The following is a 14,036-nucleotide window of genomic DNA, read 5'->3' on the forward strand; positions in this document are numbered from 1 at the left end:
CAAGAAATGAGCATCCGGGGAAAATGTTGAGTAGGCGAATAGTTTAATGGGCATAGATTATAAACCTGCCATAGTGTTCAACAGGAAATTCATGGGTCTATTAAAAGTATTTCCAAAATATTAAAATTTTGTAAAATTATTGTACTTCTTCATGTGAAATAGATTGCCACATACATGTAGATATGTGTCACCACTAGGCCTATTTGATGACCATGTTTTGTGAAATCTCAGCGTACGAAAAATCCACACTACAGTATGTATGCACCTGACAATAAGGAAATGAAAAACAATGTAAGTACATTGTATTCAGTGATTGTATTCACTTAATTTTATTCAGGAAACAGGAAACAATATCATAATTATTATATACCTGTCAACTGTCCTTTTTTAAAGGGATAGTTCCTATTTTTTGAGTTTTGCAAAGTATAAAAAGGGACAGTCCTTTTGTCTTGCTAGAGCTTTGCAATCACTATTTCTGTCTGAAATTCATTTATGTATGTGTAGGGGTGTGTATATATTTTTTTCCACAAATTTTGCATCTTCTACACATTAAACCCTATGGGTCAAAAATATATAATATTGTGGGCCTTTTAAATTTGCAGTCCTGAAATTAACCCAAAAAATTAAACATTTCAACAATTTACCGTTTTACAGTACACGAAATGTGGCCGTAAATGTCCAAGAAAGCCCTGTCATTAGAACTATTAAGAAAATGGCAGTTGTTCCAAATCTACCTTACACAGAGGTGGCTGACATTCAAATTTTAGATGTCTCTTGAACAAATATTAAAATTAGGTATCGCTATAAAATGTGTCATAAAGACACAACGGAGAATGCTAATTCCTTGATTTTTTCACACAAAGTCACTAATGGATGTATATCATTTATAAAATGTTTTAAAACCTAAAAGGTTCAACTCAGTTCTTAAATAAAAATGGATGCTTTTCTCTATTGCCCCTTTTTTGACTCACCCTGTACATTCATAGAATTTTAGAATGTCCCTTCAAATGAGGTGGGTACAAAAACTTGTACTCCACAACTTCGATAAAATTCTGAAATATAATTGTTGAATGGAATTTAATAAATAAACTGTGAATATTGGAAACTAAACTATTTTGTCTCATAGTGATTTGAAATCTGAACTACAAATTGACTGAAATCTGTATGACATGACCAAAATCTGTATGGTGTTAACACTCAACCCTGCTTTTTGCTATTGGAAGTTAAAGGAAGATACAAAAAAGGAGGGAAGATGAACAAAGAAGTCACTTGGCACCCCAGGGATTCAAACCTTAGACCCCCCGCATGCCAAGCACACAATCACTGACCGGTAGCCACACAGGTAATGCTGACCATATAGCATTTAGGGTGATTGCGTCATCGCAGACCCTGGGATTCATGCATGTGCAGTGGTTTTCATTGTGGTATTTTGTGGTATCTATGGGTTAAAGTGTCTCTACCAAATACTTTTGGTTACGGCTCTAGAACTAGCCCCGTTCGCAAACCACGACGCCCCTCAAATAGCGAGCATGAGCAAATTATATTGTTTGGATATCTTAGATCATCATATGATGCCGGATCAGAGTCCCAGCACAAAGCCTGTGTTAGTACAGCTCGGATAGGCCTATAATTCATGCATGTTACTAACAGTTTTCTTTTTTTTGTTACAGAATAGACCAAAAACCAGGAACTGAATAAACCAGGAACTGATAAGCATCATTAACCCAGCGGAAGCCAACTATGGAATTGGGGAACAGGTGTAGGGTTATTAGTGTTCTTCTGTTCATAGCACAGGTATGAATTACTTTCATTTTACATTTAGACTGCATTTGTAGTGTTGAAAATAACACCTGTAGGCCCAGTGGCGGCACCAGGATTTGGGGGGGGGGGCATTGAGGGGTCAAAGTGAATTTCAGGGGGGTGCAAAATCAACAAATTTTGCACAAAATTGCCGTAAAAAGTGGAAATTTTCATAATTTTGGGTTTTTACTGTGAGGCAACAGGGGGACAAGAGTTCTGACTGGGGGTATTTGCCCCCCCCCACAAAAAATTAATTGTTTGCTTGCCCACAGGATCTGTTCAAGTGGAAGAATCAATAGGTCAGGGTTGGCACATACCCTGGGCGCCACCTTACGGAGGGCGCCAAATTGACCAATTCAGCATCGATTCTGCACCCCCTGCAAGTGATGAAAGTCAAAAAATTTTACGCATTTCAGCAAAAGTATTCATTTGAAAGATCAATTTAAAGACCGACATTCACTGAACTTCATTATAACCAAAATTCATGGTGTTTGTGCAAATTTTTGCATGCTCCGCGCATAATTGGAGCACAAGCGCCATTATGTATCCTTGGCCCCGGGCACTAAAACCCATAGCCACTGCTGTAGACCAATAATTTAGCAGTTATGAGGCCCCAAAATTGCCATAATTCCAGGGGTAAGACCACCCTTAAACAAATTTATTGTTTTATTGTTTTTCTGTTTTATCAGTTTCAGGTTGCACCTACAGCTACTTCATGTAAAAGTGGGTAAGTAAGCTTAAATAAATCATAAGATGCAATCAAAGAAACAAAATGCCCCCACACACATTAGATAATTCACCTGCATTTGGATGTTATTCTCACTGGATTGAGTAAAAAAAAATTTCTGCTGTTTTATTTTTTTCCAAATCCACAGAAAAATGATTGATGCATCAAATTGTTCAACCTTAGTACTCATGTTCTATTTCCCCTATTAACTATGAGCATTACTAATGTCTAAGATTAAAACTTGCCAGGGGGATTTGTAAGCCTTACTTGCTGTATTTTTGTACAAAAGAATACCTACCTAATTTTTGAAATTCTATAAGTTTATTTCCTTTCAGAATTTTTTTGGGTTGTGCCAATGCCCAGCTAAGTGCTAATGCTAAGCCTGCTGTGCAGTTCTGTATCAGACTGGCAACTTGGCTTCTTTCCTGAAGCTGCTGCCTTTGGTGGCTGGTCAAAACATATATAGTTACCATTATCTCTCAACTTTGGTTTACCTCAAATTTGGTAGTGATATAGGTGCATATTGCACTGGTTGCAGTATCGAATCGTAGTGAAGGGCATACATACATACATGCATACAAGGGCGGTTTGTCAGCACGCTTGCGGTGCAACGTGAAAAAGCATTGACATCACTACCAAACTTGAGGCTAACCAAGTATAGTAATTGTGTTCCACTCTCTGTAACAAAGGCCAAATCAAACATGGACTTGCTGGTATGTATTTCCTTCAGACAGTATATCTTGGCAATCCAGGTGAACCTAATACAACATATCTTGTCACAACTTTCTCCCCAGAGAGTATCGTCAAGACGGAGGAGGCTGTATTGAATGCGCACCATGTCCAAAATATCAATTAAATGACTGGATTAATGAGGACTGCTATGAAAATTTTTCTACATGCCCAAATTTGTGCACAGTACCACCAAGAAAGTGGTTACCCCATGAATTGGCAGATGACCGCATCTGTGAAAACCCACCTCATCAATATACAACACAGCGTAGTACCACAGATGAAGCTACTACAATGATGAAGCCAAATCATACAACCTCAAATAAAGGTACTTTTAACATGATTTAAAACAATTAAATGTCCTTTATTGGTGTAGCTAAAATTGAAGCTGGGGGCCTGTGCCACCAGTATCATTGATTTGGTAGTTTATCCATAATTCATGAGACTGCTAATCATTCTTTCTGATGATGCTGCTATATAGTGGTGGTGGCATGAATAGAATTAGCCTTTTCGAGATATATGGCGGACACAATAGGATGCCGCTGCACGAAGTGGATAAAGTCTTTTGAATTTGCCGGGTTTTACCCAGATTGAAGACTGTCCTCCTTTTGTGTACACCATACTTCGAAAAGGCTAATTGATAGAGTAAATGGAAAATAAAAAATATTTGCATACAGATTGAAGGGGCGTGGTGAAATATTTTCATGTTCATTTTCTATATTACATTTCAATAAAACAGTATTTCCAAATTTTGAGTTGTATTGCTCCAGTAGTATTGATCGATATGAGAAGCAAATTTGTCAGAAAATTGGCTCATTTTTTTAATCATGAGCCAAAATTGCCCAAACTATACAACTATTTTGCAAAAATTGTCAAACTTGTGTTAAATTGGGTCCAAAATCAGGGCCTCATATGTATAGAAATGGGTCACATTTTTAGCAAAAACATGTATATTATTAGAACCATTTCCAGAGTGTCTCAGGCACATTACTCAACCAAACGTGTCAATGGAAAATCAATGCATTTATAATATGTGATAGATGAAGAGGTAAACATTAGTTAGTGGTTTGCATATTAAGGATAACAAACTGTAAGTTTTTTGTAATTGTTTTGCAATTTTTTTTTCAAATTAACTGTGAATGATCCTAGCACATCAGAATAGGTCCAGTGGTTCTCCAAAATCGCCGAAAAACTTTGGAAATTTTTTTTTTAAATTCGTTTTTTTTTTTAAAGTTTTTTTTTTCCTGCAGATTTCTCGCAAGCTTCCCAAATTTCCCTGCCACCAGGTGGCCAAGGTACCCAGTTTTTCCAGGCCTGCATGCAAAGCTTTAATTGTTATCTGAAAACATTGTCATGTTTTTAAGATATGAAGTAAAGTCTTTTTCAAATTACTGAACCTAACAGATTTTCCCAAGTCATTTTTTGTAATTTTGAGAACAAAATGCAAAATATGGTTCAAGCATGCATCTCGTAGCCTACACGCATCTTCAAGACTTCAAAAATGACTCAGGAAATTATCGTAGCAGAGTGACGATATGTGGAAAGGCAAAAACATCAAACATACATATTGATCAGATGTTACATGTACCATGTTTCTCTTGTATTCACAGGTGTGACTGACAGCATCACTCCACCAACAGGTGCAGCTTCATCAAATGATGGTAAGTTGTAATTTTGTCATTACCAGTTCAAGAATCATAGAATTTATACTGTAGAGAAATCTTTATTATTTTATTGTTGTCTCTGGCTCAGTAAAATATTAAAGCCATATTGTAACATTTGCTGATGAGGATGCCCTCAACATTTTTTTTTTTAATTCTTGCTTTTTACACGATTGTAATGTACATTATTAAACTAACATACCCTGCAAAAATCAAAACTTTAGGTGCTGTAGTTTTGTTAAAATCCAACATTTTGAATAAAATGCAGGAACTGTTGTTTTTAAACAACGGTTCCTGCATTTTATTAATTAAAATTATTACGATAGAAATAATAGTTGAAATCATACGCTATGTCCACAACACAGTACATACATGGCGTGCTGGATGGTTATACACACATCAAAGGAGCATGCCATAGCATAACCGACAGAGTAACACACATTGGTGGTATTGGAGCTTTTAGTAAATTCCCATTTTCTTTGCTTTACCTCACTTGTTTGGCTTGAAATTAAAAGGGGACATATCTGACAGTAAGAGCTAACATTTTATGGAAAAAAATACTAATTGTATTTTATATGGATATGTTACAATATGGCTTTAATTGAACATACTTCATGTGTATAGATATTCCTTGTAATTAACATTATTTTTATTATTAGAAGTAGTAGTAGTATGTTGTTGTTTTTGTTGTGTTGCTTTTGTTGTTGTTGTTTTATTGTTGTCCCTGCTGAACAAGTTCAGAAAGGGAACTATAAAATGAGCCTTGGTGGCTGTGTGTGTGTTACTATGTAAAACATGTTGATCCTGGGATTTTTTGATGATCTTTGATGCATTTCAATGGGACTTGGGCACCATGACCAGTGGGTACAATGACATGTGTGATGGCAACAGATTTGAAGTCAAAGGGGAAGGGTCACTTGAGTTCATTTTACAGGTATGTAAGAGGCTGTCCATAATTTTTACCATTTTAAGTTATGCACAAAGCATGTGTAAGAGGGGGGAGGGGGTAAATATTTTGGGCATGTGTGCATAAGAAAAATGGCGATTTGTTTTCAGAGCAATAAAAAAGGGAGTGAAAAATTATGGTATTTTCCAGCATATTATTCATAAGTTTTAATAAATGGAATTGTTCGATCTGTTGTACCATAAAAAATTCTATGATAATTAACATGCCAACAGTGATTATCTCTTAAATGTTTAATATCTTTTGCTTAATTTATTTCATACCAGAATAGGCTTACATAAAGAGCGTTTCCTGGAGGATGATCAATGGCAGCAAAGGGACGTCCCTGCTGAAACAGTAGATTGTTACTGTTCGGCGACAAAAGATATGAAGCATGTAGTTAAATTGCAAGAACATGGTACCAATAACATTTCCCTCCTTATATGATGTGATCCCGAGAGGTTCTTGGTAGAAAAAAGAGTACTGGGATGTGGAACAGATTTCTGGTGCATTTTCAGTCATTAGTTTAGATTTGCTGATTCGGGATACATTTTGATTTATTGATGGCTCTCATTTTTATGACCCTTAGATACAGTGGCATATGTTATGTCAACAGATGTGAGGTTGAAGGTAATTTAGGGGTCATTAGAGGTGGTCATTTTATTAATATCTTAATTTTTCACAAACTTGCCTTTTCTGATCACTTAGTTTAGCAGGGACAAATTTTACGCACTGCGTAATTTGCTAATCTACTTATTGTTGTTGTTGATGCTGTTGTTGTTGATGTTGTTGTTGTTGTTGTTGTTGTTGTTGTTGTACTAAACAAGTAGGCAGAGTAAAGGAGCTGCTCCGAAGGGGAAATGTGTCTCGATCCCACCCAAAGTTTCGTAACATTTTCGGTAACTTATAGACCATTCCTATAATTGGCGCCTTCTTGTCATTTATGGGTGAATATTAATATTACATCGATGTCATGAAGTTTAAAACAATGAAAGCAAGATCAGAAGGATATCACATGTTTTTAAAATGATGAAATAGTCACATGATACCCTTCTTGACCTAACTTTCACAGCTTTTCACTATCCTATATTATGTGATATCGATGTTCATCCCATGAATAGCAGAAGGTGCCAGTTATAGGAATGGTTTATATTTATCTTAATAATAATAATAATAAATAACACAACCCTGGACCCAAGTTTAATTCAGAAAGTATGCACTTTGGGGTTAAAGGTCACATAAAATGGACATTATAGGTAATGTTTACCTATCACTAAAATGCATGATCTAAAGTACTACTAGTATTTAATTTTGGGGTGAACAAAGATTGGAGCTACTTTATTAGGGTGAATTTGCCTATTGTAGCATATAATGAAACCATATAATTTGCTCACAAGAACTCCAAGTTCATGTTTCATTTTCGGATTCAGTCACACAAGGGTCAAAGGTCACTGTTGGTCAAGTTATTTTGACAATCATGACAATGAAGGATTTTAACCAAAGATGAGGCCTAAAGAGTCCCTGACTCAAAATTGCCCTGTGCGAAAAATCTACTAAATCTGCCATGGTAAAAACCCCGAATTGAACAACAACTAAGAAGGTGGGTGGTCCCCGGGGGTGGTCCGATTGTAACATAATGGTGTTGGTTACCTCACATGAACCCATCACCCAATTATAGGTTAATGAACATGTATTACTTGTTGGAAGAAAAATTAGACATAATAATGCATACACACGTCTAATGCACAAGCCCCTCGGATTGCATTAGACACATCAACATTAGACTTTTCCACTTGCCCATTTTGCATACTCTATCTATAAAACTCTGATTTGTATTAATTTGTGTGCAATTGATAGATTTTCACACCTGATATTTTCAGTCACTGTACTCCCTCTATTTGTTAGCTTCCCAAGTGGACTATACATACTTTGGATTGCGGTTAACTTGCTTAAACATGTTGTCTATGGACGAGATTGTCGGATTTCTGGCCTACTAAAATTGACTATGATGTAATGCATCTTTAAATGGACGTGGCTTCTGATTGGTTGCCCAGATCTCGTTATGGTTTAAATCCTCCGGACACGTGCCATTACCATTAACTACACCGTACACAACTAACTATGGAATTTGCGGCGCTCGGTGTACTTGGTGCATGGACGTACATCTAGCGCGTCTTGTACTACCATGCTTGGTGATTGTGGTTAAATTTGATTGATAAACAAGTGTGATTGACAGTATGTATTAGAGACAAATCCAGAGACAAAGTCCCGGTGTAAAGTCCTGCTTAAAATCCAAAGTACATAGTCAAATTTTTACTTGGGCTTTTGCGATCAATAAACTGGTAGATTCCAAAATCAGAATTGTTTAGTATTGAAGTGAGCCGTTTTAATGATTATGCAAGATATGTTGCATTCATGACCATTTTACTATTTAACACTTTTAATTTTAATAAACATCCGTATAATTTTGAGTTCAACGGAATGCGTTCATCATGATTAATAATAACACATTTTTATTGATAAAAATTTGACTATGGCATAGTCTACATCAACATCAGCGCAAATGCATTATTTCGTCTAATTTCTCAAGCAGTAAGTAATACGCATTCATCAACCTATTTCATTAGAAGAAACAAAAATATGATTTTTGCTGTTTTTATAACAAAATGATTACTAAAAATGTTGGAAAATAGAACCAATATAAATGTTTCAACCTGCCTGAATCAATCCTATGTGACACAAACGCATGTGAAAGCACTGCGCGTAGTACACAGAGTGTACATTATACACAATCAATGCACTCTGCATACTTTTCTAACCGCTTTTCTGATTGGCTGCTTTGATATAGGAGCGTATGAAACATTCTTATTCCAACTTTTGAGTTAAATTACTTCACCGGTTTATATTCTAGAAGCAAATGTGTGTCACAGCTGACCCATAGAACAGTACACAACTTAGGGTGGAAACCACCAGACTACCATATGAGGCTGTCAATTTAAGCTTGAGCATTACAAAGGTTTCCATGTAGCACTTTGCATGTGCTATTGCATTACATGCAGAATGCAAACTAGCACTGACTTTAATTTGATGTGCATGATGAAATAATCTTGAGGTGCACTAGTTTGCCTTCCATGAGTGACACACATGCATGGGGGTAATCAGGACTGTTTGGGTCTCTCTTTGATTTTAACACTGTTTATTTTTCTTTTGAAAAACCTAACTTTCAGGCAGGGATGTATATTGACAAGTATCCCATTTTAACTCTATTTATTTCTTTTTAACATCCTATTAAATGTCCACTCACTTTTCATGAGATGTATTAATTTCTTTGCATAATTATTTGTTTGGATTATTTAGGTGGTGAAGGAAGAAACATGCCTGTAGATCTGCCAGTTATCATAATTGCCGGATTCATTCTTCTTTTGGTTATCATAGTAACACTTTGCTTTTTGTATAAGAGACTCAAGAAAAGGCCTGTAGTATCATCTGAAGTAGAGGAGAAAACCGCTTTTATATCAAGTAAGCTGTTTTAATTGCTTAAATGTGACATAATCAAGGGGAATGAGTCAGATGTCGCTAATATTGTTTTTGAGATATTGGCAAAAACAGTGTTCAAATTCTTTCGTTTTATGTTGTTTTCAGCCCTTGATAAATTGCTCATAACTCAGTAACCAGATGTCCGATTTTGATTGGGTTTGTATCAAAATGTAGCATTTATAAACTGCCAGAAAATGATGTAAAAAACCTCGGATTGAAAATTGCCAATGTGCTACTCATTCCCCTTGATCATGTCACAAATAAAGATTGATGTTCAGACTAGTCTTTAAAGCACCTAAAAATTGTTTTAAAGCACCCAATTGGAGCCAAATCCAAAAGTTGGTCACAAGCATGTGAAAGCCCTAATTGTGACCTGCTACCATGAAATCAGCATAAAGTCGCAGGTGTTAGTCACTCAAAACGCCCTGGCTACTGCGTTGGTGTTCACTCACCTGTTAAAGCCACTAAGGGCTCATATTGAAATACCCTACCACGTTTTCACACAGAAAGAAGGCAGGGTTCCCCTCGCTAAGCGCGCGCCTCAGGAAAGCTCGGTCATAAAACAGATGGATTATACGCATCAGTGATACACCCTGCCCAGGATTTTAACAAAAGAAGGCTAGCACAGGAAAGCTGCAGGATGGCGCACACCTTCCTGTGTAAGGGAATTTCAATATGAGCCCTAAGTATGTCTGTATGTCCTTTATGAATGGGGCACAATGGGCTATTCATGAAGGATAATACTACTGGCTTGTACAGGTAGCGGCAATCAAAGAACATCAACTTAGGCAGACCAAATATCTTGAAACTACCAAGTCAACAAAATGAGTATATATTAAGGATAGTCACATATCATTACACAGCACCATGTACTACATGCATGCATGAGATTGAAGTACCAGTTTTGTTCAACCATCAAAATCAACACTTTGTTAAAAGGAATACTGTTTAATAATGTGAACTGGAAAATTAATTATGCTATCGCCACTACAATATTACAGAAATATGCAATAACTAATATTCACAATGTCTCTCAGTCTTCAGTGACAAAATGCAATCAAGCTTGTATAACACAGTGTTAAACACAAATTTTAAGTTATATAATACAGCACATTATGTGTACCGCATAATGCGATATGCGACAAAATTGTAAGACTGCATTATTCGGTAGGTTCATGAACCTACCGAATGCTGATCAATGAAAAGATTTGATTGGTTTCTTGGTAAAGCGAGAATATAATTCAACCAATGACTTAGAATCTTTACATAAATGGACAAGAACAAACTAAGCTTGTAGCTGATAGTTTAGATGGTGCTATGTCCTGATTCCTGTCATCAGAAGACAGCATTTTGGGGCAAAAATCAGCGCTCGCACTGAAATTTGATGAATTTTTACAGAAATTGGGAGATTTTAATGTTACACCAGAAAAATTTAATGGTTAGAAGCTCTGATGTGTTGATTGCTGCAAACAAGTTATGTTTTGTGTATTTTGGCGATTGAACTAATTTGAAGTAAAAATGGTCATGGTTCTCCACAGTGCAGGATAGTATGCCACACCATAAAAGTCTGCACTTACAAAAGGAGACCAAGGTTTTGATATGACCAATGAAGGGTGCTAAACACTGCAATAGCAAAATTCAAAACCACAGGGAAGTACACAAAAGTTAACAAAAATATTTTGATAATTCTTTTATTTGTTTGCTTCTTGTTTTTGTATGTTGTCTTTTCCAGAGATTTGTAACAAAAGCTCTCCATCCGGCACAGCATACTCAATTTTAATTAGTGGTCACAAACTTCAGATAGACAGCGATGTAGGTGTTGATGTTCACCTCTGCCTTGGAAATAAGTTAATGAAATACAAAGCTCTTACATCAGAAGACGTACCCTTTGGATTCATTGACGGTGTGAGACCTGGGAGGTCGTATACTTTGAAATATATTAGACAAAGCGATGCTGAACTTGGCGAGTCCCTGAAATCTACCCAATATACAACACCAGGTATTACATTGACATGTTTGTGTGTTTTATTCAGGGGTGGATATTAACTTATTCTGCCAGTTGGCGATAATATATTGAAATTTACCTCCTCAGATAGAATTTTACTGGCCCAAATCTCAAGTTGTCAGAGGATCCTCTGATCATGTGATTTACTAGACTGCTCCATAGTCCACTTGACCATCATGCATAGTTGCATACTCCAGTTTTAACTCCAATTTGTCACAATTTAATAGATTTTTAGCATCCAATCTTTTCTGTGACCATACTCCCACTGGTTATGGGCTCAGTCACTCACCTTTGCACAGTATTTTTTGTGGGACCTTAATGCAGATTAGACACTACTGGTATCAAATATTTTTTTTTTTTTTGAAATTTGAAATTTGTGATATAATACAAATTTTATGGCAAAGTAAACTAGGTAGACTTTATAAATCTGAATGCTATGTACTTTTAAGTATCATACTTTTAAGTATCATACTTTTTCAGGGGATACTTTTTAAGTATCATACTTTTTTTAATCTGAATGCTATGTACTTTTAAGTATCATACTTTTAAGTATCATACTTTTTCAGGGGATACTTTTTACATATGTTTTAAAAATTGTAAACATATGTAAAAAGTATCACTAACAGTTTGAGACTGCTCAAAAAGAAGTAGTTTGTGCTTGGTTATCAGTCACCTGAGGATTGCTGTGCATGAAACACCGTGTTGTGACACTGGGTGTATACCATATCATTTTGTACTTAAAATGTATGTAGTTGGGATGAAAAGCCAATCATCATATGAAAATTTTGACCTTTCATATTGAAGATACAGTACTTTTCCATTGCCTGATTTGGCGCTGCGTACAGCATAAACAGGAAGTCGGTGCAGTGTTTGTAACCACATTCACACTGTGGAGGTGGATATGTTTTGCCATATACCAACTGTGGAGACTGCTCACAAGGAGCTCCAAAGTTGGAGATAACCTCAAACATGGGGGTCGTTGAGTCAGAGAGGGGGGTATACCACCTACCATTTTCTGATTTGATGACCTCCACAGTATGGAGGTTGCTGTCAGATTTGTGTGAAAAAATCTCCCCAGTTAGAATGTGGGTGTGTGAATCTCCCCAGTTGGAATACACGCACACCACCACACTTGGCAGCATTTACAAGAAGGGGTGCACTTGCTCACAGTGACACCATTCTACATGTATATCAATCCATGATTTTACAAATGCTGCTTATTAACAGTTGACCAATGAACAAATGGTGACATTTGCATACTCAATATTTATTGCAATTATTTTTCTACTCTTTCTACTCTCTTAGATTTCTTTACATCAGTATCATCATCATCAACATCTATAACTACTCAATATGATACCCCAACTTTTGATGCAAGTGTCAATCTTTTTGATAAAATCAAAGATATTAAGATTGCTTCAAATATAAGGATGACTAGCAACCAAGCCTCAAATATAAAGATGACTAGCAACCAAGCTAGGTTTGGTTTGGATAATGGCGTTCTTCCAGCTAAAACATACCGTTTACAAGTAGTGGAATCAGGTAATAGTAACTGGACAGATGAGCAAGGAAAGCCTTGGAAAGAAGAACATGAAATCTCTACTCCAGGTAATATTTCTTTACACATTTATACCAAGGTTTCATTATTGCTAAAAAAAATTAATCAATTTTCCTGCAAATGAGAAGACAATGTCAAAAAGACTTAAATATATAGTAACAGCACCATGATTGCTGAAGTATGGAGCAAACATGATTTCCATTCCTACCAAACTAGATAAAATAACAGGTTTAATATAAATTACTATATCTGACTATTTTACATTAATTTCTTTTTCAGCATGGACGTTTCAATCAGAAGTTGATGAAGCATGCAAAATTAAGATTGAAAATCTGCCCAGTGATGAGAATGCATTAGCTTTAAGGGAGAAGTGTTCCATTGAGTTCTGTTCGTGTGTGAAAAATGTGAATGGCGGGAAAAAGTATTGCTTGCCCCCTTCAGGTAGCAGTGTGAGTTTAGATTGCCCCTTGAATGAATGGAGATCCATGCCTGTGAAGCTATGTATATCCAATAACGAAGGGAAACTACATGTAGCTGGTGAACAGAGGATTCAGAATAAAGGAACAGGTATGCAAGCAATATCTTTCATTCATACGTACCAATAAAATAATGGAGAGTCAGATCTGAACAGTAGTAAATATCTGACTATGTGGTGATCACGAGTTAGAAAAAAAATATGAAAATCTTATTGTTAATAGAATTTCAGGCATGATTGTTGTATGTATGTGCTTTGGGAGTGATCGTTATTTGTTACTTCTGTTGAAGAAGCATAAATCAGTGATGATAAAGATGATGATATTATTATGATAACAAGTGAAGATGGTGATGATGATGATTGATGATGATTTGTACACTCTTACATAGTGAGAACCAATCAGAGCAAACGTTAAAAAAATGCCAGGTGGTGTTAATAAATACACAAGCGCACAATATGCTTGCTATTATGGGTTGATGCATTTAGATTTGCACCTATTTTCCAACCGTCTCTAAATACCTCAGGCGAGCTGTAAATGCTGGCAGTTAAGTTGTAGAATTCAGCCAATGCAAGTAGCAACTGGTCCAAGCTGAAACAGGGG

General features: G+C 36.1%; 1 protein-coding gene across 4 annotated transcripts in view; it reads left to right on the plus strand.

Annotated features, from left to right (window-relative positions):
• The window catches only part of LOC140161260 (uncharacterized), a 30,310-nt gene that overhangs the window by 14,044 nt on the left and 2,230 nt on the right, over window positions 1–14,036 (plus strand). For 2 of the 4 annotated variants that reach the window (XM_072184724.1, XM_072184723.1), the window contains exons 2-9: window positions 1,688–1,794; window positions 2,490–2,527; window positions 3,322–3,584; window positions 4,867–4,917; window positions 9,218–9,379; window positions 11,130–11,396; window positions 12,708–13,010; window positions 13,240–13,527. In XM_072184724.1, the coding sequence (XP_072040825.1) occupies window positions 1,741–1,794; window positions 2,490–2,527; window positions 3,322–3,584; window positions 4,867–4,917; window positions 9,218–9,379; window positions 11,130–11,396; window positions 12,708–13,010; window positions 13,240–13,527 (1,426 nt within the window). In that variant the 5' untranslated portion in view covers window positions 1,688–1,740. Of the gene's footprint in view, window positions 1–1,670; window positions 1,795–2,489; window positions 2,528–3,321; window positions 3,585–4,866; window positions 4,918–9,217; window positions 9,380–11,129; window positions 11,397–12,707; window positions 13,011–13,239; window positions 13,528–14,036 lie in introns of all 4 variants that reach the window. The other 2 variants (XM_072184721.1, XM_072184722.1) reach the window with 1 other exon arrangement.

This window comes from Amphiura filiformis, chromosome 9, assembly GCF_039555335.1.
Source record: "Amphiura filiformis chromosome 9, Afil_fr2py, whole genome shotgun sequence".
Lineage (NCBI taxonomy): Eukaryota > Metazoa > Echinodermata > Ophiuroidea > Amphilepidida > Amphiuridae > Amphiura > Amphiura filiformis.